Genomic DNA, 26921 nt, shown 5'->3' on the forward strand with positions numbered 1-26921 from the left:
TGATCCTGTGTGTCAGGGTGCTCTTCACTTACTCCGTTTCCCCCAATATCTTCATATGAATATTATGGCTGAAAACCTTCAAGTAATGTAAATATTCATGGTATAAAAAAATTTAATCTCTTTATCTTCCTTGTTGGAATAACTGCCTAAAGATGAAAAAAATATATTAACTGCTGTACTTTGTCTCACAAATGGACTCCGCTTTATCTCCCTGTTATGGATCCACGGAAATATGTGTTTATTCTAAAGATTTAATTGCATGTGGTACTCCTGGACGGAACACTTAAAGAGCAGTCTATCCATAACACAGACCATACAGTAAGGTATGGATTTGTTTACTCTGATTTACAAAGATTATGCTGCCATGCTTAATTGTGGCTAACATTCCCCTCAGGGAAAGAAGCCTATGTGGGTTAGTCTAATAAAAGATAGATCTGTGAAGCTTTATTTACTTACAACCACACTAAACATAAGAAAAAAACCAGATACTGCACCCTGAAGATCTCAGCTTGCAAATTAGGTGTCACGTTGTATCTGCTATACAGACACCAAGGGCAAAGTAAAAGACATACTGTTTAGTCTGTTCAAATACGTCTCTGTCAGCTGTCCTCTTCCCCCTGGCTGAACTGAAGTTCATTTGCTCCAATCCACCCCTGGAGCTCTCTGACACACCCAAGAAAACACTGATAAAATACCCAAGGTCTAAGATGTGTGGCAGATTCACGTCATTTTTATAGTGAACACTGCAGAATACCACTTCAGGAGTCCTGATTCGTATGCACAGATGATGAAGATAATAAGACATAACCCTTCAGAAAAAGAGATTAACATGAAAGGTTTCATGGACCAGAAACCAGAGACAGTTTCTCTTATTGTTCCACCCTGATCCATGAAAGTCTGCAGACAAAGTGTAGTTAGTGGCATGAATCTGCTCTCAGAGCCAGCAGTACAGCTGAGATCCCTTCGCTGTTGAAGGGCGATCAATAATAACCATCACAAATGCACGCAGGCACACACAGGTATACAGAATCTACTCGCAGCAGCCCGATTTTAACTGCTGGTCTGCTAGGAACTGAGAACACATTTGATGAGAGGTTGTGAGAATGGCACTGGAGTAATATTAGTCAACAACCATCAGCAAAGATGACGGACATTATGCATTCATTTGTAGGTATTGCAAGCACTATACAACAGCTCTGCTGTTATTATTATTATTATTTCATGACTCCCTGAGCAAGGATCTCACTATAAAGCAATTATATTAGACTAGCTCATTGGAAAACAACTCAGGAGAGTGATGCAGCTCCCAGAAATGCCAACACCCATGCTTACACAGTGTCCTAGATTAACTGGTTAGCATTTCCTCAAATCACCAGCAATGCCACGGTTAAAAAAGAAGCCCAAATATTCTTTTTGAAATTCAGCGTTAATAACAATTGTAAGAGGCAGTATTGAGTTTACTTTATTATGAATTTGTATATTATACAACAACTATTTAGTTACCCTTGCAGGAAAAAAAGAAAGCGGACTGAGCCAATCCTGCTATTTTAGGGAAGAAGCCAAAACCCACACAGCCTTTTACAATCCAGCAGCTAGCTTTTGAAAGAAAATACATACAATCGAATTCTGTACACTGAGGAATTTTAAAATCAAAGAAATGTGGAAACAGAGCTTAAACATTCCAATAGGTCATATCAATTATGCAGTAACTGTACGCAAGAAGAATTTTATGACCTTGAATACAAGTTAATATGGTAAATTTTAAAGCGTGCAAGAAAGTATGAAAGGGAACTTCTAGGAATTCCCAGCAATACAAACCAATACAATGTCAGCTAGTCTATAACCTGCCCACCAGTTTAATATTACTCACTTGTTTGAAGTTTACAAGGCTCATTTTTTTCACTGCTGCCATCATAGATTGCTTCTATGTGTCTGTACCACCGGACAACATGGATATACTGGTCCACAGGTGGCCCCGAAAACTTTCTGAATACCTCCACATCTGCATGTGAAAATGTGAACCCCTGGATATAACTACGAGTGCTCAGGTACTCGTTCAAAGCCTTCACCCTGGCTTCCTCTTCACTAATGCTCAGAATAAAACTGTAGCTGGAAGCTGTAAAGAGAGGCACAGGATATTTGGTCAGCATTGAAAGAAGGAGGAGATCCCATGACCAAAATATATCCTTACACTATACATCTCCCCCTTTAAATTAGCTCTAACAACTGACAAGAAATTCAGAGAAAAATGTATTTAATACAAGGTACTGAATAAATATGTTTCCTATTAATAGATTATGTTCATGCTGTGGTAATTTTTTGGAGACATTTTACAAAGAGTAATAAGGACAAAAGCACCGGTCCTTTTCATGAAGAAATACTATCTACTTGAAACCGGAGAAAATTCATACACAGCAAACCTAATCAGTCTGTCTTTTCTACGTTTCCAAAACACTCATCCTGCAAATACTTAAATATGATTAATTTTATATGCTATGGATAGGCTGTCAATAGGTCTACTGAAGCTGGGCATAATTAAATCTTTGCAGGACTGGGGCCCACATGCAAGCTCCCAGCGTGATGCTCGGTTACTCCTACTTGCTTTAGCAACTCAAAACTTCAGCTGTTGCTGTACCTTCCCATATTTCTCCTGTGCCACTTCCTCTCCTCAGACATATGAACAATATTTAAAATGAGTAAGATCTACACAAATTAACAGAAAGAATATTAGATCATGCTCCTCCGTCACAATGTTTTATTTCCATGATTTATTTGGTAAATCATAGGTTCAATTAGGTCTCATCTTTGCAAATCCAGGGATGTTGAGGAAGCAGTGGAAGAGTTCTGTGACTTGGTGGGGATGCTCACAGTAACTGCAAGCCCTCCTCAAGTCAGTGGGTACAAAGCACTGCAGAGGCTATGGCATCTGGACTAGCGCCGACATTAGATAAACCCAGCATTCATATTTTCCTACAATGATTCAACAATTGTAACTCCGTTCACATTCAAAGTACTGTATAACACGAAGTATAACAGCTAAGCCGAGACCCTGCTTAGGTAGTCAGCCAAGAAAGTAATTTAAGATGTTGTCAAGGTCATAGTGCAATCAAGTGAGAGAGCCAGTATGAGAACACCTGTTCCTGCTCCCAAACTCTGACAGAGACCACTACCACAACCGTTGTTCTTACACTACTACAAACATCTTCTGCACAAGTAGCTCCCAAAGCATTGGAGGTGCTCACAGACTAACGCTTTTGGAAAGGGAAGGATGAAAGGAGATGGGGAAGCGATGGCTATGAGAGGATGTGAGGGACTGCAGAATTAAGAAGTTTTTCAGAATATTATCAGTTAAGACTTTATGAGCAGCTCATTTCCTATATAAAATCAGTTACTAAAATGTTCTAAAGGAACACAGGATGACAGGGAAATGGCAGCTAGATACCAAGTGTGGTCGTGTTTGACTCAAGTATAAATGAGACACAGTGGCACACCAGTAGAACTAATAAAAAAGATCAGTGATTTAAAAAATATTAATAAAAGGTCACGAAGATATTTAAAATTCATACACAAAATCAAAGTCAGATTCACATTCTTCACAGATTCAATTCTTCTCCAGGGCTATCCATGTAACTGTTCAGTATAAACAAAGAGTAACAAATAATGGTTTGTAACTAGACGTTATGGGCTCGCCTTACTCAGCTGAATAGGATTCAGCTTCAGCTCACATAGTTGATTTTACTATAAACTTTTCAGGCTCCTAAATATTTACTGATGTTTATCATCATAGAACTTCATATGTTGATGCACATGAATTAGTTTGAAATAGTTATGTTCATTAACTATGGAAACCTAAGACACAAGTCTTCCTTGAATGTGAATTTTGTATCCAGGAATCATATGAGGGAGAAGGCCAAAAAAAAAATATTACAAGAATGATCTGAGTAGAAATTAAACTATATCTCAAAGAAAAGATCTTTAAAGATCTATCGCAAGGAAAGCAATATTCAATTTGCTAAGTATTATTAGGGTTATTACAACCATTATTCACACACCAGGCTGCTAATGGGAGGCAAGTCAGTATATCTGAAAAAATGTAAGTGCTTTCCAGCCACATCTGCAAACCCATCTAAAAGGGGAGTTGCACAAACTTACACATAAATACAACAAAGATGACAGAACTCACACCAGCTAGTTTTGGTAAGGAGAGATGGCAAATACTGCCTGCAAATGTAGGTACCAGCTCAGCCCTGATAAGCAAAGCAACCAAAATTACTTTGAGCAATCTTGGCACACACATTAATACTTGAAATTACGAAGTTTGACGTTATGTCTAGTTGCAAGAGCAACAGCAGACTTGAAAGTATAATACATCAAAGAAACCAGTTAGCCCAGGGGACCTAAGAGGCGGATGTCTTTATGTTGAGACCAGTCACTGACTCAAATTGAGCCCAAACTCATGTCCGTGACTGCACACCACAGCCAATGCAGTACAGCATGAACACACCTGAACAGCTGTTGGCAGGATTTCTCAGGGCACAGAAGCAGCCGGGCTGCTGCAGTCTCAAGCTCCCAGCAGGCTCACTGTACCAGTACAAGTTTCCCACACTGGTTTGACAGGCTGCGTTGAGCTACAAATTTCCTTTCCTAGACTGACAGCTACTTTTCAAACCATGACAGCTAGCTTAAAGCTAGCATGGATGTGTTCTACTCTCTGCTGTGGCCAGATGCAGAGAAACAAGCAAATTTGCTGTGTTTGAGAGAGTACTGAGTGATCAGTGCAATTCTGCAATACCGCTGAGCATCCTATTTCAGTACATACGGGACAAAATCATTCTCACTTCTGGCATTCTTGAGTAGCTCCAAACTGGACTGAATTAACAAAACAAAAGCTCTTCTTCTGACGCGAAGGATGCTCTCCTGGGAAGAAAGAATGAATATGGTAATACTGTCTTTTGGAAAGCAGTATACCAGAGGGCCATCTCTTTTCAAGTAAAAGTTTTTAATCGGTCAAAACTATCTTCACATAAAAGTCTGTTCCAATTTAATTTATATCACTACTAAAAATAAGAGTAGTAAATCTACAGTCTTGTTTTCTTGTGAATTATGTTCTGCACCCTTAGTCTTGTCATCGTGCCTCACAATGCCTTTAATTCATCACACACTCCCACTGAAATATTTCCTGGTATCTCCCAAGTGCTCCATCTCTTCCTCCCATGCACTTCACTATCCCCATCCTCCCGTACAGCCCCAACACATCTTTGCTCAGGCTGCCAAGCGTATACAAGAGGCAGCCCACTGTCAAACGTAATTAATACCAATCGATGCATTAAAAAACTGTTGAGGGAGAAGTGCCAATGGACGTATATAGGTCTGACCTGTTCTACCCTTGTTGCTTTAGGAAACGAGGCTAAGAAATAGCCCTTCCCTCTGACTGCGATGTTTTTCCCCTCCCAAAACAGAAAAATGACAGTTGCTACTACTCAATTGCATTACTAAGTGTCTTCTTGACAACAGAAGCACATAAAGTATTACAGAGCTGCTGCATAACACTAGATGTTAACTCATGTGAATGGAATGATCCACAGACACCAAATCATATCACTCAAGAGCAACTCTGTTCAGAAAACAAACACCGAGCATGAGTATTGGAGAGGTAGCAAAATAACCTTGAAAAATCATAGATAATGTAACACTCCGCCCACATTAAAAAGTTGTTTCAAAAGAATTCCACTGTAGACATTATTTAAAACAGTTCTTTCACAATAATTGCCAGTGTATCATCTCTTTGGGCAATATAATTGTCACACATTCTTCTTCCCATGCATTTGGGAATTTGTAAGACTGCAGCAACACACAGACTCAAAGGTATTAAGACTGCTTCTACATTTTATTTGCCCATTAAATACCTTTTGAAGTTTAATGTATAACCCACACAGTATCAAATTTGATGTAAATTTTTCACTTTTATTAACTTGAAAAGAAAAACCTCTGTTCCTTGAAGGTGTTAACAGCAAAGTAAATACAGAAAAGCCATAAAGTAGGCAGTAAGCTGACACAAAAACGGATTTACTTTGCTTCGGGGAAAATCAAGTTTCCTGGGCTTCCCTGAACCTGCTAACCTTGTCAGTCATAATTAGATGACAACTGAAATGTTCCAGGATTTCTGCAGATGCATTCTCTGAGGAAAAATCTTAGATGTTTCTGAATATTTTAAAACGTCATTTCTCTTCCAACTTGGATTTCACAGATTTAAAACATAAAATATAAGCGTAACAGGTCTCATTATTAACACAGCTCAAAACCGGCCATTTATCATTCTGGCTGGCCACTCTGATAGCTTTGGAAGCAAGTCTGCCCAGCCAAGAGGAATTATACATTTCCATAAAACATTCAGAAGAACTGAACCAACACAGCTATCCCATCCATGCAAGACACAGCACACACACAGCAAGACAAAGGACTTTCCAAAACTCACACATGAGGATCAAGAGGCTTTTAGCAGAGCAGGGATTTTTAAGACCGTCATCTCCCACCAAGGAAGAGCTTAACAGTCCCAGTCACTTTAGCCCTGGAAGTTTCACTTCTACTTCTCCTGAACTGAAACTAAATGTAACAGTTTCAGTAAAAAGCAAATACTATTTGCCCAACAATAAATGTAACTAAAAACTGTCTTGAAGGACACCTCAACTGAGCCTTTGGTGGTTCCTCCTCCCAACCTTAACTAAGATACTGAAAATGTCTGAAAAAGTCAGTCCCCTAACAGCAATAAATGTTTCTGGACTCCCTTAGACAGGAATGTTACTTGTGATGGATAAAGAGCAAAGTACTTTTTGGTAACGAAGAAAAAGGTGCAAAATCTTTGAATCTACAGATGTTTAACTGGAATGACAAAAATTTCCAACCCCTTACCTACCATGATGGTATTTCATACCTGTATGACTGGTAATCCAAGTTTCCATTTGCTACAGTAGCGCCAAAAATTACAGGACTACCCTGGCCCTCCTTCCATATGGAAGGGCATAGTCTAACCCATCATTAAAACATGACCACACAAAAAAATCTGGAAAAGTCAAAAAGTTCAGACATGAGTTCAAGGGAGGACATCGATGACTAGGAAAGGCAGCAAGGAAGGCAGAGGCTTCTTTTTGCTGTTCTCTGCCCTGCTATCCCCCGCTGCCGTGCTCCTTCCCAGAGCAGGGGGCTGCGACCGGCACCGACCGAGCGGGGTGGCAGCCGCCGCCCGCCGCCCTGAGCCCACCAGGCTGGCGAACTGCTGCTTCCTCGCTCCGGGACCGGGAAGCTCCCGGTTTTTTCCGCAGATCGCCGTGTGCCATCATTAACCTTTACACTGGCGGCGAGGCACGATGCGGGTCGCCTCCCCTGGCCTCGCAGGGCACCGGCGGTACCGGCCTAAGAGGCGCAACCGCCCCCCGCCGCCCCGCGCGCTGCCTACGTGTCACCCGCCGCCGAGGGACACCGGTGACCTCCCCGGCGGCAGGCGCCGGTTCCACGCCTCGCCCCCGGCCCCAGCACGTCGCGACGGCTGCCGGCCTGGCACCTCGGGGGCTCCCCCCGGCACAGCCTTGCGGGAGCTGCGGGGCGCCCCGCCGCCGCCCGCCCCGGGGAACGCGCAGGGCAGGCCGCCGGGACGACGGCCCCAGGCCCCCCGCCGCCATTTCCCGCTCCGCCGCTCCAGCAGCAGCGACAGGGCGGCGGGCCGGCTGCTCGCCCCTCGCCCACCGCCGCGGCGCCCGCCCGACAGCGTGACAGCGGCAGAGCCGCGGCGCCAACCACCACCGAGCCGCGCCAGCCCCGGAGGACGCCCCGCCGCGCCCCGCCAGGCCTCCTCGGCGCCGGTCACCGACCTACCCTGCTCGGCGGCGGGCGCTGCCATCCTGCTGCCTCCTCCCCTCGCTCGCGAGCTGATGCAACAGCGCGCCCGGAAGCGGCGCCCGCCCCGCCCGCCCGACGCTACTTCCGACGGGCGCCCCGCGTCACCGCGGCAACGGCGCAGCACCGCCCGCCGCCCCCCGGGCGGGCCGCCCCCTCCGCGCCCCCGGCAAGGCCCCACAGCCGGCGCCGGTTCTGGCCCAGCCGGGCTTTTATTGCCGTGCTGCAAACGCGACGCCCCCGGCGCGCCCGCGCCACACGCAGCGCGGTAGCTCCGCAGTCCGAAGCGCCGCCACCCCCGGCCCTCGGGCTGGCGGCACCGCGCGGCTCGGGAGGCCTCAGCGAGTAACACCAGCCGCGGCGGCTCCCCGCGCCGAGGTGAGGAGGGCATCGCTTCCACGTCATCGCCTTTGCCAGCCGCTTGCCGGTGTCCTCATTTACAGGAAGGCCGTAGACATACACACATGTACACAGGAGCATTTGTGAAGTTCGCCGTAAATGTTAATCCGTGGCTTCTGACATACTTATAATGTTATTCATTTTCAAAGTGTTCAAGACCTTATCATAAGCCTCAGCATCTACATAATTTAACTCCTCCAGTAATTTAACAATACATTGTTTCATTCCCAGTTTGTTTTTCCAGGCCAGAAGCATCTGATAACATTGCTCTTCACTGTCACCAGGAAAGTCACAAATAATTTTATCAATATCGTTTTCCTGCAGATAACCTCTCATAAACTGCTTCCATCTATTCGGTGGTACTTTGTTGATAAAGACCAAAAACGTATCTCTCAGTTCTGAAAAAAAGAAAAAACACCAAACACCACACACATCAGCTTAGATTTTAAAATACAGATTTTTTTTTTCGTAACTAACATATATGCTTTCCCGTTAATTTTCAGCCAACACATGCACAAAACAAACAGCAGCAGCAAGGCCAGCTTTGGCACCTAAGAAGCTGCAGAACAAACAGGTTCCCTACTGAGTAATCTTGAAAGAAGCTAAAGGTATCAGTCTATGTATCTCAGGAGTAGTCTCTTAAGAGAGACACCATTCAGTAAAAGTAGTTTTGGGGAAGGTTTCATTGGCATGCACATCGTCACTCACTTAAACTTAATAGGGCTACTCAACAGCAGACTTTAACCACTTCGCTATGCTGCTGGTATACGTTTGCCACACCAAGACCCGCATGAACAAAACCTGTCCCTTAGATATCAGCTTGCTGGGTACAGGTAGGTGTATGGCAATTTGAGGCGGTCTTCCATGTGAGTGGCCATTTGACAGAAAGATCTCCTGCTCTGACCTACACTGCACTCACTAAGGCAGGGTATACTGCTGCAATGCAGACTTGTTTAAAACCTATGAAAAAATTTTGTACCGTTCTTATTCTTAAAAGCATAAGCATGACTGCATTATACTCCTGTGCAGAAAAGCCATGCTTTAAAGTATAACAATTTACCACAGGGATTACAACTTCTCTCAAATGTAGTAATAATCCTGTTTCAGTATATTTTACAATAATCTGAAAGCCTTATAGCTCTAAGCAATATTCAGTAGCCTCCCTACACTATTCCTTAAGTAGACTGAAGTCAACAGGAAAAAAATTTCCAAGTACTTTATTTTTTTGGAATTTATGGAATTTTTGAAATTTATGGAATTATGAAAATTTATGGAATACTTACCTTTCTGAGAGAGATCGTTAACAATTATTTGACACGTTGGTTCTTGTACCTGTAATACAAAGTTGGACCGTTACTCCAACCTATCAGAGCACTTCACTCACGATTATTCCTCAGCTACTTGACAGCTCGCTTCCACAGCACACATACCAATAAGGGGGAAGGGGGCAGATTTTACAGCACAGCTGAAAGTATCTGAGTAAAAAACTTGCATGCTGAAACAGCCACACTGCTAGCTCTGAAGGGAAGCAGCAAGGCAATACATCTGCTGCCTTTGCAAAAGAATAGCTTCTGCGTAAATATTGAACAGGGACATGAGAGAGACAGAGCAGATTAAATGAGGGGTTGAAGTTTGCTTTCCCAAGGTATCACTTCCCATACTTTCTATTACATCTTCAAGGCAAAGCCTCCTCTTCACTATCATTCTGCCTGAAAACAGCATCTATCACTCAAGGAATAGTTAAGAACTCAACTGAAATTACACATGTATCAGAGCAAATACAGTAATTTCACACACGTACACTTACCATACAATTTACTGGCATGCTACCACTTGGTACACGAGGTGGGTCATTCTGATGAAAAGCAAGAGTCTGCCCAATTTTTGCTGGTAGTGAAGAGTTAACGATCCTCCTCCAGCACCTTTCCATGTGGCGCCGTCTCCAGCCCCTTTGTGGGACAGTGCCCCGCTCAGAAAGCACAATGCTGTTTTCCTCCGGTAATGTATTTTCTACTTCCAAGCTGACACTGGTTTGCACTTGGCCCTCTGGGCTCTCACCAGAGTTCCCACCCTCAGGGCTGGCTGTGTTAGTTGCAGGTGTCTCCACTTCTGGTAAAATGAGGCTTCTAGTACTGCCCTCAAACTCCTGTAAAGAGCGAGAACATATTTTAAGAGATGTTTCATAGGTAGGTCTTCAAGGACAGCCTGGAGAAAGAAAACAGAACACTTGAAGTCACCAGACGTCTGAGAAATAATAGGAGAGCTGCTCATGCAGCCAAGTTACAAACATGCAAAAGTTACAGCCTTTATAGACTTGGACTTAGAATCACAGAATCATTTAGGTTAGATCTTTAAGATCATAGAGTCCACTGCACTTCAAAAGGTTTCAGAGCCTAAACTTTCCACCTTGCTTGTTGTTTTGCTCCCACTGGACTGCAGGGTAAGGCTCACAGGTTACCTCCACAACAAACACAGGAAATTTTTCCTGGTGTTTTCACCAGCCTGTATTGCTGCTTGCTCCTGTCACAGTACAGAAGGTATGCGCCTCTCCTGAGGCAGGAGGGAATCAAATGGCCTTGCTGCACCTGAGGTGACTTAACAGCAGCAGGGGCCTCAAGACTACTGCTGTACCAAGGCTGATGTTCTTGAGAGTTTTTGTCAAGCTAATAATAGCCTATCAGTTCTGTGTAAGTGCACTAGCTTAGGCTTTTTTTTTTTTTTTTTTTTTCCCCCTCCAGTTTTGGTTTTTCTGGCAGATTCACAAACTAGAACTACCTGAAAGAAGCAGCAGTGCAGACTGTGTAGCTTTTGAGTGGACAGAGTGGGAAGCAAGTGAGGAGGGCTGCATCATTTTCAGCACTGTCAATACATTGAACAAGCACATGCCAGGGAGCATAGCTCCAACCCATCAAAAACAGTATAAGTACAGCACAGACCAGCATCTATCTAGCTTATCAACTAATGCTAAAACTAGAAAGCTTTAAGATTTTTTTTTTTTATGAGTGGAGAGTGACTTGTTCTAATGAGACTTGTGTTTGTTAACGTGCAGCTCCCCAATGAGCATAAAACAGTGTGATTTCTGCACAAGGTCAGTGACCCACGTGTGACAGCACCATGTGTAAGTAGGGATGCAAGGGGAACCACCCCACACATCAAACATGTAGTTGTACATCATCCTTACTGAATCAATCCACTTTCTGTCGAAGAGTGCAAACAGGTTAAACAAGTTGACCCTACTTATACAGAATAGTTCTTCAGTAGGTAACCAAGCAACTGAAGGAACACGGCATAGCTGACTAATAGAGCTGCTGCTCTATTGTGGAATGAAATAGCTATCAGCAGTAATTTTATTTTATTTTACAACAGTATAAATTCACTGGTTCTTTGGAAAGGACAGCATGTTGGCACTAAAACACCTGTTTTCAGGGCTGCATCAGCATTAACTCTCCTTAGCAAATAAGCTTTTTATTACAGTAGCATAAATGCTCCAAGCACACAGACATTACAATTCAAGTTGTGACAACTCTTACATCAGAGGTGTCACAATGTACTGATTATTCTACTGCCATTTTATTCTAATTAAAGAGATGATATTTGCCTATTCCTGCGCTACAGCATTTTGACCAGATTGTCTGTCATGCTTCTTCATCAGCTTCTACGAATACACGAAGCGCTGCAAATCTGGCCAGGGCATGGGGGAGACACAACTCAACAAAAACCCACGCATGATTCATGTATTTGTGCCACTTACGAACCTTGAAAAAGAGAAGAGTTTAAAAGTGATGTTTGCAAAAGTTATTTCAGTTCTATTTCTTCAGTCTTCAAGTATTTGTGACATAATTCAGACGCATTTTATTGCTTGAAAAATGTCTAATAGTAAGATTAGCTAAAAGCTCACACACCAGGCAAGTAATGCATGCACTGGGTGGGGGGACAAGAAAGGCAGCAGGGAGAAGGTGCTGTACATGTGCTACAAGAGGAATCTGGATGCTCATCAAGACAAACATTTGTTTTACAACTTGTGTTACACATCATTAACTATGCTAGTGAAGACTGAGCTCATTTTCACCTTGCTATGCTGTTAGGAGTGTAGCTTCTAAATAGCGAATCTAAAGCTAGACTAGCAAAAGACAAGCTAGCCTCTTATTTATCTTGCAAAAGGCTAGACTAGCAATAATCTTTAGAGTGAAACAGTAAGGTTCTGAAATAGCATTTGACTACAGGAGGCCAGGGTGAACCTACCTTTAAAGTAGAACATAAGCCATCAGCCAGCCTGCACTTGGTAAACCCTTTTCCAGGCTGTATTTCTGAACTGGTATGCTCCTGAACCCCTTGACTTACGGGACAGTCTAAGACCAAGGAGTTAAGACTGCCAGGTCCTGGCCTGTAGCTTGTGACATGAGCCCAAAGGCAGGAAGACTCAGTCACTTTGCTGGATGGAGAGTAGTCAGTCTGATGACCAAATAATGTTGTAGTCAAAATGCAAGGAAAGCTAGAACACCACAGTCCAGGCAAGCAGTAGCTGATGCTGCCTGGGAAATACATGCATGAAGCGGCAGACAACTAATTGGATCAAGGCATCACCTGGAGACAGCTTGAAGTGAAAGCTTGCACTTAGCCCATTTTTTTTTCCCCACTTTCAAAACATCCTGGCCAGAGGTTCTGGAATGTTTCCAAGGGAAGTACTGGAAAGGGCAGCTGCAGTGGACACATACAGCTAATTAACACATCAGGCCCTTGCTAACATCTGGCTCTGTATTAATCAGAACTTGTTGCATCACAGGAACACATCCTACCAGAGGGTCTACAGTGAGACAAAAATTGAGAGCTGTGTATCAGGTACAAATAACCAATACTGGCACAATTAAGCTGCACAAAACTTGAGACAAAACACTTAATGCATCATATACTTACCAGACCTTTCTCTGCACCTTCAACTGAAGCAGCTAGAAAACAAAGACAATTTCTAAGAAGCTTTTAGGAATTGCAACAACTTAAAACACAGCTGAATTCTCACAGGACTGATACACAATAGACACATTCATAACAAACCAAAGCCGTAATACAAGCCATTTAGTTTCCTTGATCTGTCATATGTTTTGTAAGAGTACTACCCTCAGCTTCCACCTCCAGCATTTAGTAAATTAGTAAATTTACTTAGTAAATTAACAGACCACAAGATGCAGTTTGGATTTTAAGCCACTCTTTCACCCCACCCCATCCCCCCCAGCTTATGCTTCTTAGCATTTTTGTGGGCTACCGCAATAGAAAGAGAAGGCAGAAAATTGTCTTTACTGCAATACAATCAGTAAGACATGATTTGAACAAAGTTAACTTTCAAATTGAAGAGTAATTTTCAACATTATTTTAACTAAACTAGTTGCAAGAAAAACTTTTCATATGCAGTGGCAGAAAGAAGAATTCCCCAGGAAGATACCTCTGTTCCCTCTAAATAAAAATATGGAATTAATTCACACAGGACTTATCAACCTAACATTCATGTTAAAAGGTCTCAAATGATGAAAGGGCAACAATTTGTAGAAAAAGTTTCCACAGCCAAACACAGTGAAAGAAAGTAATTGGGGATCTAATTAGTTGCTGCTACTTGCCCCACACATCTGAGCTCACGGAGAGCTTTTTCCTCACCCTTTGCCAATACAATGCAAGTGGATAGGAAAATTCCTTCTAAGGACCTTACACTAATCTTGCTCTGAAGCACAGGCGTCTGTCAGCAAAGTAAGGAAGCTCACAGTTAAGCTTTATGCATTTTATTTGCTGAACAAGACTAGCCACCATGATACAGGAGTTACTTAACTGAACCACACACTAAATGAGCCAGAGATTAAACAAGTCCCCCACAAAGTAACAAAAAAAGCCAGAGACAGCCTTAGCGCGTGCTTTGCCTAGTTCTGGAAACTTTATGGATAGTAATTAAGCAGTTACCTTTATCACTCTTCAGGTTTCTACATCTAACCAACAGCACCGAAACAGCCGCCGCCACCACCACAATAATCACAGTAATCACCATAATATAAACAAAAGCTTGGCTTCCTGTGAAGGATAAAGGAATGAAAAATTAGTACTGAGCAGTCCCTAAACAAGATATTCTGAAGCACAACTTGATTCCCTGCTGTCCTAGAGAACAACCTATGCTCCACAGTAGTACAATGACCTGGCTAGCTTGTCCTGGGAAAGGTGCTGGGTCTATCAGCTGAACTGAATGTGCAAGTGCTCATTTGCACTGCACGTTGTTAGCCCAAAGGCAGCAGGGGATTCTGCACAGCTGCAACACAACTTAGCAAGTCTTTCTGAGGAGACCTTTAAGAAACAGGGGAAACAAGTATGCAAAAGGTGACAGCAAGCTTCAGGTGCTGTAGCACTGGTAGCGTCAGTTCCTTCTTTCTCTACTCTGGCAGAAGCTCTCCGCTGTACACAGCTTCTCAGACACAAAACACAGAAGTCTTTGCATTATCTGTAACTTTCAACAGTGTCACTGTTGTGACTTTGACAACCCTGGCAATACATGCAGCTTTTCACCAGCTGAAATTTAAGCTAGTTTGCCACTCCAACCCCTTTGAGAACTTGTCTTTAGCAAGTAATTCCCAGACCAAAATACAGAAGCTCTTAAACATGTTACATTAGTTCAAACCGCTGTTTTACAGACTGCTCCAATGTTATTAGCCTGAAGCCACAGACCCAACAAATCAAGCTGAGTGGTATTTGTGTACCAGACCTTGATCAGGTAGGCCACATCCTAGGTCCATAGTAGCATTGCAGTTCTGCACAATCTCTTTTCCTTCCGGACACCTGAAGTAGGTGGCAACATAGGGTTGTATCAGCATCTCCAGAGCAACATGCAGCTCTGCCCAGGCCTTTTTCAGGCAGAGCTTAGAGACATGAACAGATCATGCATAAACAGGTGACTGTTAATTACCCAAGGCAATACTATGAAACTGAATAGAAGCAAAGCAGATAAAGCTCATGTGTGTCAGCTTCTAAGTGGTGGGGAGAAAACCCACAGAGTAGATGCATTATTCAGGCACAGTTAATTTTCTTCAGCAGGTGGTTCTACCTCCCTGAAATTTTGGGCTAGGTGCTACAAAACTCATTCAAGGTGTGTATGTGGGGGAAGTACTGATCTGAAGACATGAAGAATGTAAGTTTACACCTGTAAGCAACAAGCACAAAACCAAAATCTGTATCTTTTAGGTCTCAACCTCATGTATTTTGACACCTAAAACTTAAATGCATGAATAATGCCATTTGGCTTCAGAGCCATTACTTACAGCCTAATAGCATGTGTTTGTTAGGTACTGGCACAGATTGGGCCACAGCAATAACATTCCCTGGAAGGAAAACAGTTGCTTACATAGTTATCAAACTTACATTGTACTGCATCTCTGACATATTTCACAGCCCTCAGCAGGGCAGAAATACCCTTGTTTGCACTGGCATTCAGTATCGTGTGTCCGAGTACAGGGTCTCAAAGTTATCTGATCTAAAAATATAAATTACAAAATAAATATAGAAGCTTTGCATAGCTGTAGAGCAGGGGTCCTCAAACTACGGCCCCCCAGGGTCCTCAATCCGGCCCCTGGTATTTACAGAACCCCCCCATGCCCACCCCTGTCCCCATCCCCCCCCCATCGGGGGTTGGTGGGGGGGAAACCAAGCAGCCGCAGATGACTCCCTGCCCCTTCATCTGCGCCGGCCCCCTGTTCAAAAAGTTTGAGGACCCCTGCTGTAGAGAGTCACAAGTTATACTCAGGCCATAAAGGCAATTTATATGTTCAATATTATCAATGACTTAGAAGTGTGGAAAGCCGGAGGATGAGACTTTCCACATTATAGAAGGGGAAAAGGGTTAAGGTTTCATCAAAATTGTGCTCGGTACCATCTTTGCACTGTCTGCATGACAAGCATCCTTCCAAGCCGTTCTCATGGGCAGTATAACTCTCCCCTTCAACGCAAGGGTCACATCTTCCTCTCAAATGCGGGGCACTACAGTGCTGAGCAACAAAAGTACCTGTGGAAGGGGAGAACTGGTAGCAGCAGCAGCCTCAAGCAATCATTTAACAGGCAAAGGACTCTAACAGGATGTTACAACACAAGGCCATTTTTGGTGAAAGTTCAACCCCTTCTCATGTGTGGTGTGCCACATGAATCAAGCGGCGCAGCAGGGTCAGGAGGCACGTTTGCAGCTCGCCGCTCAGACAGGGAGCGGCAGCAAACAAGGCATCCAGCCAGGGCCCTGCCAGGACACACTGGGGAGGGTGACTGCAACAGCCCGAGTCACCCATGTGGCCAGTGCCACCTCCTCTGAAGGGACACAGTCGGAACAGGGAGAATTGCTCATAACCCCACTTCTCCTTTGCCCGATTATCTCTAAATGCACCCGACAAGCCCAGAAATACACTTCTTGGCACAAAGCTTGTTAACACCACACACATTGAGCAAGGAGAAGATTGCAAAGGCAGGCCGATGTTCTACCTACAGCTACAGAAATATCAGAATTCCCCTGGGCCCATTCTTTGTGCTAGCTAAAGCATTACTTTTTGCTTGTTTGTTTTAAGCAGGGAAAAAAAAAAAAAAAAAAAAAAGACAAGACCAACACCATCCAGTTTGGAACACTTCAGCGGCAGGCAGAGGTTTCCCGGCTCGCTGCCAAGGCACCTCTCCCAGTCATCACCTATTGCACAAGGGGCTCTCACTTCAAAATGGAGCCCGGCCTTACCAGCACCGACCAGGCTTACACTTCCACTGGATGCAATGTTAAAAAAAAAATAGTGACGCAGTAGTCTCCAAGGGATGAAAACCCCATGGCTGTTATCAGCCATAACAGCCTGCAGCCTTACCAGCTGGACAAGATACGCAGCAGCAGCCTTCGTGTAAGTACTCGCCCTCCCTGCAGTCCTCGGCGCTGGCTCCAGGCATCACCAGCAGCATAACCTACAGTGGAGACAAACAGGCGAGAGTGATTCATCTTCCCGGGACACGATAACCATCTCGGGAAAATGATCCTGCAAAGACTTGAAAACACACTTGGAAGTTTACGGGAAGCCACAAAGGAAACCCAAGCTAATTTCTGCCCAAGTGTGCTGCTCACGGCGGTAATGGCAATCACAAGGCTGGGGTTAAAGCAGCACTGTGCAGCGGCCGGTGGCTTTTAGGCCAACTATCGCCCCAGCTCCCTGCCTCCGTTTTAAACTTTATTTTCTTTTTACTAATCCGCTGCAGCCGAACTTCAGAGGCCGCGGCTCCCGCCCCAGGGACGCGGCTCTCCCTCCTCCATCTCCCAAGTTGGGAGGGCCACATCCAGCATTCCTCACGGGCTCTGTCATCTTCAGCAGAAGGCAAGTGGCTGAGTCATTAACAAAAATAACGTGCTGCGGCCACAGGAGCTTTAGGAATTTTTATTCTTTTTTCCTGTTAAAGACGCCCGCGGCTACCCCGCCCCGGAGCCCGGGCCGGCCGCCCAGGTGCCTCGCCGGGGCGGGCGGGCCGCGACACGGGGCGGGGCGGCCGCGGGGCTCCGGGCCGCCACTCGCCACCAAGCGGCTGCCGGGGGCCCGCTGCCCCGGCTCCCTCCCCGGCTCCCGGCCCCGCGGAGCTGGCGAGACCCCCCGCTACACGGCGCGGGCACCGCGAGAGGCCTCGCCCCCCCGCGCCGGCTCCCGCGGAGAGGGGGCGCCCCGGGAGCGGCGGCACCTGCCCCGCCGCAGGGGCCCGCCCGCGGCCCGGCTCGGCTCGGCCGGCCGCGCTGCCTCGCCCCCGGCCGGGGGGGTGGGGGGGCCGCCGGGGCCCCGGGCGGCGCGGAACGGAAGCCGGGGCGAGTTCCCGGAGGGGACGGCGGCCACCCTCGCGGGGCCCGGCCGCGCCGCAAGAGCCCCGCCCCGCCGCGGCAGCGCGGCCAACAGGTGGCGGAGGAGACCCCAGCCGGGGACCCCCCGCCCAGCACTCACCAGCAGCAGCCTCACCGCCCCGCCGGCTCCCATAGCAGCGCCCGGCTCGCACCGGCCCCGCTCCGCGCCGCGCAGCACATCCAGGGGGCGGTGCCGCCGCCGCTTTATCCGCCCCGGGGCGGGCCCCCGCCCCCGCCCCCCCCGGCAGCGGCCGCCGCGGCCCCCCGCCCCCCGCCCGCCCGCGGGAAGGGAGAGTCTCCCGAGCCCGCACCGCCCGGGTGCGCACCGGGCGTCCTGAGCCCCGAGCGGGCTGCCCCCTTCTTCAGCCCACGTCCCGCCCAGAGAAATAACGCCCTGGTGGCGGCGGGCCTCGGGAATGCCGCTCGTCCTCCACGTGCACGCAACCGGCATGTCGGAACATTCACCTCCAGATGCTGAAATTGGATTAAAATCAACGGCACAAGGGTTTACAGATTGTTCCTTTTCGGATTATGTTTTTAATCCCCCGCGGCAGCAGCAGTAAACCTTGGAAACTTCTCTACTGCTGATGTATAATTAGTTTATGTAGCTTAATAAGTTTCTTTCATTGAACTGCTGCTCTCGTGCTAACAGCGTTTCTTTGATTTAACTGCAGGAACAAGTCCCAGTGAAATCCCTGTGGACGTGCAGTTTGGCAAAATGGAAACGGCCCAAAGAATGTAAAGCATTTGCTTTTACACCTACCAAAGGCTCCCTGTTCAGCACTGCTTCGCTTTGGTTCAGGTGGGTTTGGGGACTTTTTTATTGTTTGGGTGAGGGTTTTTTTAGTAACTTTTTCTCAAACCCAGAGCACATTGGTACCCTAGAGATGGACCTACCCCTGCAGAAGAGGAGCGGCTCCCATCAGCGACTCAAATACGTGGTCCCAAAGGGGGACGTGTGTGACGAGGGAGGCTGTGCTGACAGGCCGGAGGTGCACGGACTTGCTGAAGGATTCAAAGGGAGATTTAGGCAGGAAATGAGCAGATGTGTTTGCACGGCACAAGAAGCAAGCATACGGGACTTTGTGTAGCCAGGCAGGCATCATTAGCAGCTGGACATTTTTTCACAGGCAGAGAGGCAGAGGCCAGGGGCACCTCCTCTCGCAGGGTTTTACACGGCGAGTGGCACGGGTGAGACCTCCCCAGGAAGGAATAACTAGGGCAACATCCTTTAAAAAAGTACCCAATGTGGATCGGCAATGTTGACATTCTTCAAGGATGATTCCCCAAGGATGAAGAACGGTTTTCTGGAGAGTGATGCCTATAACGAATTCACTCTCACCCTTTATTATTTGTGGTCTATTTCTTGACCATCAGCTTCCAGATGCTGGCTCTCACCCCGTCTGTCCACATCAGAGATCTGTGGGTCTCTCCATGGAACTGCCTACTCTCTATCACCAAGCTACCTCCTTAATAAAAAGGTTTTCTAAGTCCAAGACAAGTCGGTACATTTACATGTACCACGATGAAAACCAAGGCAATCACTTTTCTTTCTATTTCAAGGGAAGACATACAGAATTTGAACCAGAAAAGATCAAAATACTATTGCTGTTCTAACGTATGGCCTATGTTTGGGATTCCTGAAGGCCTTTTCCTCTAAAAAGCACAGCCTAAGAGTTGTTTACTTGTAAAGTGCTATAAAACAAACCCGAGTTCAAACACAACAAATGAATTGTCAGATAGACTGCCGCTGAAAGTTGTGTGTAGTTTTATTTCAACATATCAAGCACAAACAGATTTCCCCTAACTGGGGAATATGATGAGGAATGTACTTAAAAATTTGGAAACATTTACATTGAAAGATAGCCCAGACTGGCACCACCACTAAGTATTTTAAGGCTGTATATATAGCAGTACTTACCACTTGGAACTACTTCAGGCCAGAAAAGAAAGGCTTAGTATTGTCCGCAGTCTACAGAAAATATTGCAAATCTTTAAAAAATGGTGTAAAATAGGAAGACTATCAATAGAGTTGAACAATGCAGTGGCAAAACCCTTCCTCCTTTCTGACCTTCGACAATAAACATGCCTACGACCGAACACATGTACACCTATATCGCTCACATCCTTCTCACCTATCCTGGGGCAGCGGATTTCTCTCTACAATGCTAGTGTGTGGTATTACAAAACAGCCATACAGCAAATAATAACAGTGAGTGACCCGGTTTTACAAACAGGCATGTCTGACACTACGCTCGATGGGCCTGATCCAGGACACCAGTCAGCTCTGTAACCAGACGAGGAGCTTTCACTGAACACTTCCTATTTCCTAAAGAGGAACGGCTCTAGGAAATTGTGCATATTTACAGTTCCCGTGGAATGGAAAATAAAAACACATCCTGACGTCCCATTCTGTGTGTGCTGACAAAACAAATCGTGACTTCATATCCAGGGGGGTGGATTTTTTAGACCAAGTGTGCTCCCTCCCATAATTAAAGGCAGACGGACAGGCACTGTGGACATCAGTTCTTTACAGCTCTCCAACTGCACTCCCTCACTCGTAGAGCTATGACCCAGGCTGGTGTGACCTTTCCAGAACGCCAGGGTGTTTACCATTTTGGGGGTACCAATACTGCTGGGTAATTATTAATTGCATCAGAAAATGACAAGACATAGAAAACAAATTGCACAATTAAAGCTACATTTGGCTTCAGCATTAAGGCCCGTACAGGTTAAGAGGTCCTTGAAGATGTACATGTAAAAGGCAAAAATGACATAATCTGCAGGAACAGAGTTTTGCAGGTTCCTAGGTCCCTTTTTAACCTCGTTTCTTCAACTTTCTTCCACCTCTGTTGCGTTGGTTCTAAAGTGCTTTGGTGCCTCGCCGGGCTCCTTGCGCGAGTGGCCCCCCTCCTGCCGCCAGTAATCATTATTGCTGCCAAACGTAGTGATTTTATTTGAAGACATAATTAATGAATAGTTGACATGTAAGAAAGATGCAGAGGACAAACCAACAGCGAGAGTCCAGAAGGAAGCTTTCAGAAGAGACCTTCCTGTGGAAGGATTTTTTGTTCAGAGCACTGAGGTTTCTGGAAAAGAAAGTGGCACGTTTACGTATGTGTGTGAGGGAGGTGCGCTGTCACCTGTGCGCACATACCCAGAGCTTCCACCCCGGGAGAGATCCCCATACTTCAGAGACGCCCTCACAGGTACAGCACTTGCCCCGCAGACTTTACCTCTCTGCTTTTTATCAGGAGGGCAAGTACTTGTGGCTGCTGCCGGACCAGGCAGGGCATGCTGGCTGGCACGAGAAGGTGCAAGGGCACAGACCCCAAGAAAGCTCTTCGTCCAGCACCCACGCACAAACCCAAGCCCCAGCCTTCCCAAATGTAAGGACTTGCCCTGGACAACCCCAAGAGCAGCAAAGGAAAGCCAGAGCTCTATCACCGACAGCTCTGGCATCCAGAAAACGGTGGGCCTCGTGTGTCACCCCACCCCACCGAAGGCTGGGGGGGGGCTGGATAATGCTCCTCATGCAGAGGGGAATCAGAAGGGCTCCCTGGGGCAGGTGTGGCCGTTAGCACCTCCCCTGCCCTCCCCACAGGAGTCGCAGAGCAAAGCCCTTTCCCAGCAGGAGGGTGAGCAGGTATGCTCACAGCTTCCCTCAGACAGCAACCAGCAGTTTAAAGAAAAAGTGGGAATTTAGTGCTTCTCACCCATGGATCCCAGTTTTCAGACCATAGGCCTGCATGTCTGCAGCAAACCGAGCCAAGTCCTAACACACTCGATGAGAAAGGAGACCCCACACCTTCTTTTCCAGAGGAGATTTATTTATAGCCAGGACCTGGCCCAGTGCCTCCCAACTTCTGCAGCTGTTCTGGGGTTGGGAGTGCCAGGAGAGGCTCAGCGCGCGGAGGTGACGCTTTTTGCCCCATAAAGAGAGTCTTAAGAGGAAGAGATTTCCTCACTGTTTCGAACAGGGGGTGGGTTTGTCTCTGCGGTGTGTTAGTGGGCTACCTATGGAAACAGCTGCTAACTGCACCCCTGCGGCTGATAAGGTCGCTCCAAAGGCTGCAGTGGGGCAGTTAAATGCCACAGGGGTTTTTTAGCCCATTAAGATCATTGATTTGATGAGAGAAAATGGTTACCTGTGTATGTCCTGTTGGGCTCTCTGTAGGGATAAGACAGCCGAATGAATTTCCTTCAGGTGATTAATTTCTTTCCCACACTGAGCGCACAGGCTTTCAAACCCTATGGCGAAGCATTGAAAGTATTGAAACTATCTGGCAGCGGTGATAAAACACAAACCAGGTGCACCCAGAAAGTGGCTGGCTGTGATCAAATTGTCACAGCTGGGGGGGGAACACTTTCAGGAGGAAACAGAGGGAGAAGGAGACAGGGGACAGAATCTTCCACCCTGCAGACCCAGCTCAATGAGTCCTGTGACACTGGCCTGGGGCCCCTTCTTGGCTCTCAGGAAACAGTTTTTGCAGCTTGCTCCCCAGCAGAGGGGAGGGGAACGGAGTGCTCACACCTGCCCCCATCTCTGAAGTGCTCAAGGTCACCTCCAACAAAGGCTGAGAAAAGGGAATAAGAAACAAAGCTCGACTCCTATCTGTTGACTGGAATGTCAGTGTATTTTTCCAAAACGTTTGTGCCAAGAGTTGGGAAGCTCTCGTTGGCATGGGCAGTGCAAGGCAGAAAGAGGAGCTGCGTGTACGGAGAACAGGAAAGCAGAATGTTCTCTGTGTCTGTCTGTGGGCTATGGGCCCTCCCTATTAACTGGGCCAGGAGATGTCCCAGGGCTGGCTTGAGGAATAAAGTACCGAGGGAAGAACATTAAAGCCTGACCCAGTGACACCCAAATACTTGCCATCATCATCCGAGAGCTCCTGCACCGACTCTGGTGTTGAGCAGCTGCTCTCTGTGTTCTGGCTGTGGTTGGACGGCTGATCGCTGGTTTTGCGGCGCCTGCAGTCTTTGGCAGACCTCTGCGTAAAACAGGGATTAAAAGAGACTCAGTCACTGTCAGGCTGAAGGCTCTTACGTTCGGCTTTAAACAAAGCAATTCAGGGTGCTGGGGAGTATCTGTGAGATTGGAAAGTTTGATTTCTCAGCAACTCCTAGGAGCTGGATTCCTGGCAGCTGCTTAAAGATATTACACGTGTCCCATACAGAAGCATCTCCTTGTATGACAGCATCCTTAAGACACCCATCCAAAGTATTCTTGCTGTAGATTTACCCGACACTTACTATTATGAGCCTTATAGTTCTTTCGCTGAGTTGTGTGCCCACCAACCAGATACATAAGAAAAAGGATGAAAGAGAAAAATTTAGAATGAAATTTCCCGGAGAAAGTTTTTCAAAAGGTGCTTGAAGGATTTAAACATCACAGAACTTTTATGCCTCATTTTGTGATGCACTTTGGAAAGTTTCTCTCTACCTCTCAGATGGGTAAACCAAACACATGGGTTTGAAATTCTCACTGGAGGGTCTGAAAAGCAGTTATGAACCCCAACTTTCCCATTGTTTCAGAGACATTCAGATTTGGGGTATTATAAATAAAAGAAGAGACTATGTACATAATAAGATAGGAGTTCTTCAGCGTAATATGGGTTATATCCACCTGGTTCAGTTCTACATTTACACAGCATTTTATGAATGACATGTATTACTCCCATGACGAATGCAATAAAATAAGAAAGCATCATCTCTGTTTAAGGGGAAGAATGGAGAGAGTCTTGTCTAAAAGGAAATTATAAAGGCAGATGGCAGAGACCGAAACTGAAGTTGCAGGGTCTCAGTGGTGCACTCCAAAACCTTGCTCACACACTCACTATGGGAAGTTTTCTGCTTTGGAAACACTGAACAGTGAAGCTCACCTCAGTCGTATGCAAAACTCAGTATAAGAGTCACTGTCACTAACACTGGGCGGAAGAAAAATGCCAAAATGGATAAGATACGTCAACCAAGAATTAGAGTTATTTGGAGTTTATGATGGTATAATACTGCAGGTCTAGAGTCGTAAGCTGTGTTTACCCAAACCAAACATTTCAGCCTATGTTGTGCTTATATGAAAATGCTGCAGTATGTGGCTTGTGTATGTGAAGGGCTGTGTACCTAAACAATTGCAAAGAGTATTATATTCCCCAAAACAGGCTTATTACCTTGTGCCGTATGATTTGATTGTTTATACATGTTGTTTTGTGGTTTGACATCCTTGTGGTCAAGTGTCTTTCCATAGTCTGAAGTATGCCGTTCTTCTCAAATTGGGCAATATCGTTCAAAGGATCCCAGGGCCTTAAACTTTTGAAACCAAAGGAAAAAAACATCAGAAAAGCAAGAATCCCACACCAGGTGTGTTAAGAGCAATACATTAATTCCACATGCATCGGTGCAGGTGTTCGTCCCTGATGGTAACCAGTTTCCACAGGTGCAGTGTGAGGAGTAACAGATATTTCCTTCTATATTCACAGTTCCTAGCAATAACCGAGGGGGGTTCAGTCTCCAAAGGCTTCATGCTTCTTGCCAGGGGAGGAAAGCACAGTTATCAAACTCTGCTCGCACAGCGCAGAAAATCTCTGCGAAATGGTTCCACAATTTACTGCAGTAATAGGGATCTGTACCAAGAGCATGGCAGATTTTCCATTGGCAAGCCCTCATTTCCAGCTATTCCCAATCATATCAGGAATATGTATGCTAATAATGACATGGAGCTCAGAAAGAGCAAAAGCAGGGCATAGTTTGGGGAATGGCAGGACCCGAATTAGAGGTCTGTATCCTTGTTTGCATCCCTGGGGACTCAACCAGTGAGGTGTGTTCATCGCCCCCCACCCCACCACTCACTCCTCGTATTTGTAGTGCCATTCATTAGTCGTGGCGTCATGCTGGAAAAGCAGTGGTTTCCATTCTGTGCCATTCTCTCTCCGCTCCTGGGCAGCATTCCTCTGCTCCTCTTCCAGCACAAATTTTTCCTGCGTTGCCTTGTGTTGATCACCTTTGTTTATTGCACTGGTAACGTGCTGCCAAAGCCTAGAAATAAACAGGGAAGCAAGTTAAACCACCTTAAAACCAACAATGCATTCCGCCACCTGGAATGTAAAAGCAGACACTTTTCTGGTCTATTGATACTCCAGAGGAACGGCAACAGCATTGCTCAGCCTCTGTTTTGGCTTGTAAATAAAAGGAACATTATGAGAACGGCACCCCTGAATGCTGTAAACAATGATCCACTGAAGAACAGGGGAATCTTCCCTTCCCATCACCTTTGCCTTCCCGTCACCTACAATATCCATTAAAATGGTGTCTGACCTCCTTGTGTTCTCCATGCTTTCAACTCAGTTGTTTCAATACTATCATCTATTCCAACAAATTGTTTACTTATTTAACCATGCTGAAATCCAGAGGGTCAACCCGCACACCCCAGAACGCTGCCCTGCACCTGCCACGCAGGTCCAGGAGTGCTTGTGGGCACTTTCCCACCTTGGGCCAAAGCAGACGCACAGCTGCTGAGATGCGTGACCCGCCACCCAAGTGTGTGTGCACTGTCTGAACCCGCAGCCCCCCTCGCTGCACCCCTGCAAGGCGCCTTTCCTCAGGAACCCTGCGCTGCTCGGGGCCGGGATGGGGATTGATAAATATAAATCCCAGAGGAGACTGATATACAACGGAGAAGCTGTTACCTTCCTCACCCTTTCAATCATTTATGTTTAGGAGCCTTTGTGTTAATGTCTATCCCTGAAACAAAGGCTTTATATTTAAAGTTTAGAAGCACTGGAAAATGAACTCATGTGCATGGCTTGCAGCTGCATGTGCAATATTGTACTTCTGTATAGGAACCGCATAGGAACCAGATCTGTATGAAGCTGAACAAATCTGCAAGACACGGACATGTACTCATGCTCACAAACTGCGAGCATCAACACAGGTTTTCACTTGCACTTGTTCTCACCTGCCAAAAGATTCGTGATCTGTCATATAATGTCTCATAAGCCTCTGCCCAGAGGAAAGGATCTGCCTTTTATGAGAGAAAAAATCATTACCTTTTTTTTTTTTTTACTAGAGCCAAGCTCTGACAGCCAAGCCTCTCCACAGTTCCTCTAATTAGAGCACTCTAATCCTTATTTCAGATGGGAAATACTTCTGAGATCAGCAGCTAGCCCTCCCAAAACATTACCGTGTGGTTTAGCAGTTAGACTAGGCACTGGAGATCCAGGCTGTTCCAGTATTCCCAACTTCACAAAACACCAGTCCACCATTTAGAAGATGAATGCATTACTGCATTTAATTTGGACCTTGCTGTGAAGCTCTTTAATTTAAAATGGATACTGATATTTTCATTATATTTCTATCACCATACATTAACGCAAAACTTACAAAAAAGCAGCCTCTTAGATAATCTACTGAAGGCAGAAGAACACTTTCCTGTCCTTTTATACAGGTCACTCCCATTTTCCTGTGTATGAAACTTTTCTCCCAGAAACAATGGAAGGAAACTTCACTGAAACTCAAAGAGATGGGGGTGGGGGAGGGAGAGAGGAGTGAAAATAACAGCCTCAGAAAATACTGCGGTAGTGTAAAATCAGTCCTAAGGAATGCAGCAGTGTAAAGAGAGAGTCCTAATTCTAAGAACCTCAGAGGGACACGCACAGAATTGTTTGACGAGGGCGAACCGCTCCATCAAGAGCTGCATGTGTCAGACCATGAGAGCCTCCATGGTGAGCTGCATAATGGTACGAGCTTCAGAGACTCTCCAGCGTTTGTGAAAACA

General features: G+C 45.9%; 3 protein-coding genes and 1 long non-coding RNA gene across 8 annotated transcripts in view; 1 reads left to right on the top strand and 3 right to left on the bottom strand.

Moving 5' to 3' along the window:
• CARS1 (cysteinyl-tRNA synthetase 1) overlaps positions 1–8417 on the bottom strand; it is a 40635-nt gene extending 32218 nt beyond the window's left edge. For 2 of the 3 annotated variants that reach the window (XR_013930944.1, XM_080405776.1), the window contains exons 1-2: positions 7870–8417; positions 1871–2116 (exon numbers count right to left, since the gene is read on the bottom strand). Coding sequence is in view for 2 of the 3 variants with exons in the window: in XM_080405776.1 (XP_080261902.1) it covers positions 1871–2116; positions 7870–8281 (658 nt within the window). In the remaining variant the exon portion in view is untranslated. The remainder of the gene's footprint in view (positions 1–1870; positions 2117–7869) is intronic. The other variant, XM_080405777.1, reaches the window with a different exon arrangement.
• LOC308070973 (uncharacterized protein) lies at positions 8368–18826 on the bottom strand. Its single transcript, XM_080405803.1, has 10 exons — positions 18252–18826; positions 17145–17238; positions 16184–16315; positions 15676–15787; positions 15023–15096; positions 14233–14340; positions 13204–13235; positions 10097–10435; positions 9573–9621; positions 8368–8687 (listed from the first exon to the last, which is right to left on the bottom strand). The coding sequence occupies exons 1-10, from the start codon at positions 18600–18602 to the stop codon at positions 8392–8394; spliced, it is 1587 nt and encodes a 528-aa protein (XP_080261929.1). The 5' UTR covers positions 18603–18826; the 3' UTR covers positions 8368–8391.
• Positions 17333–20062, top strand: LOC308070993. 2 transcript variants are annotated; one of them, XR_013930960.1, is made up of 3 exons: positions 17333–17642; positions 18826–18953; positions 19037–20062. It is a non-coding gene; the product is annotated as an uncharacterized lncRNA (long non-coding RNA). The 2 variants fall into 2 exon arrangements; XR_013930959.1 differs by having other exon boundaries at positions 18826–20062.
• The window catches only part of OSBPL5 (oxysterol binding protein like 5), a 140302-nt gene continuing 133283 nt past the window's right edge, over positions 19903–26921 (bottom strand). For both annotated transcript variants that reach the window (XM_080405779.1, XM_080405778.1), the window contains 5 exons: positions 24998–25183; positions 24319–24457; positions 23025–23142; positions 22300–22402; positions 19903–21240 (listed from right to left, as the gene is read on the bottom strand). In XM_080405779.1, the coding sequence (XP_080261905.1) occupies positions 21105–21240; positions 22300–22402; positions 23025–23142; positions 24319–24457; positions 24998–25183 (682 nt within the window). In that variant the 3' untranslated portion in view covers positions 19903–21104. The remainder of the gene's footprint in view (positions 21241–22299; positions 22403–23024; positions 23143–24318; positions 24458–24997; positions 25184–26921) is intronic.

Source organism: Falco punctatus, assembly GCF_963210335.1.
Source record: "Falco punctatus genome assembly, chromosome: 10".
NCBI lineage: Eukaryota > Metazoa > Chordata > Aves > Falconiformes > Falconidae > Falco > Falco punctatus.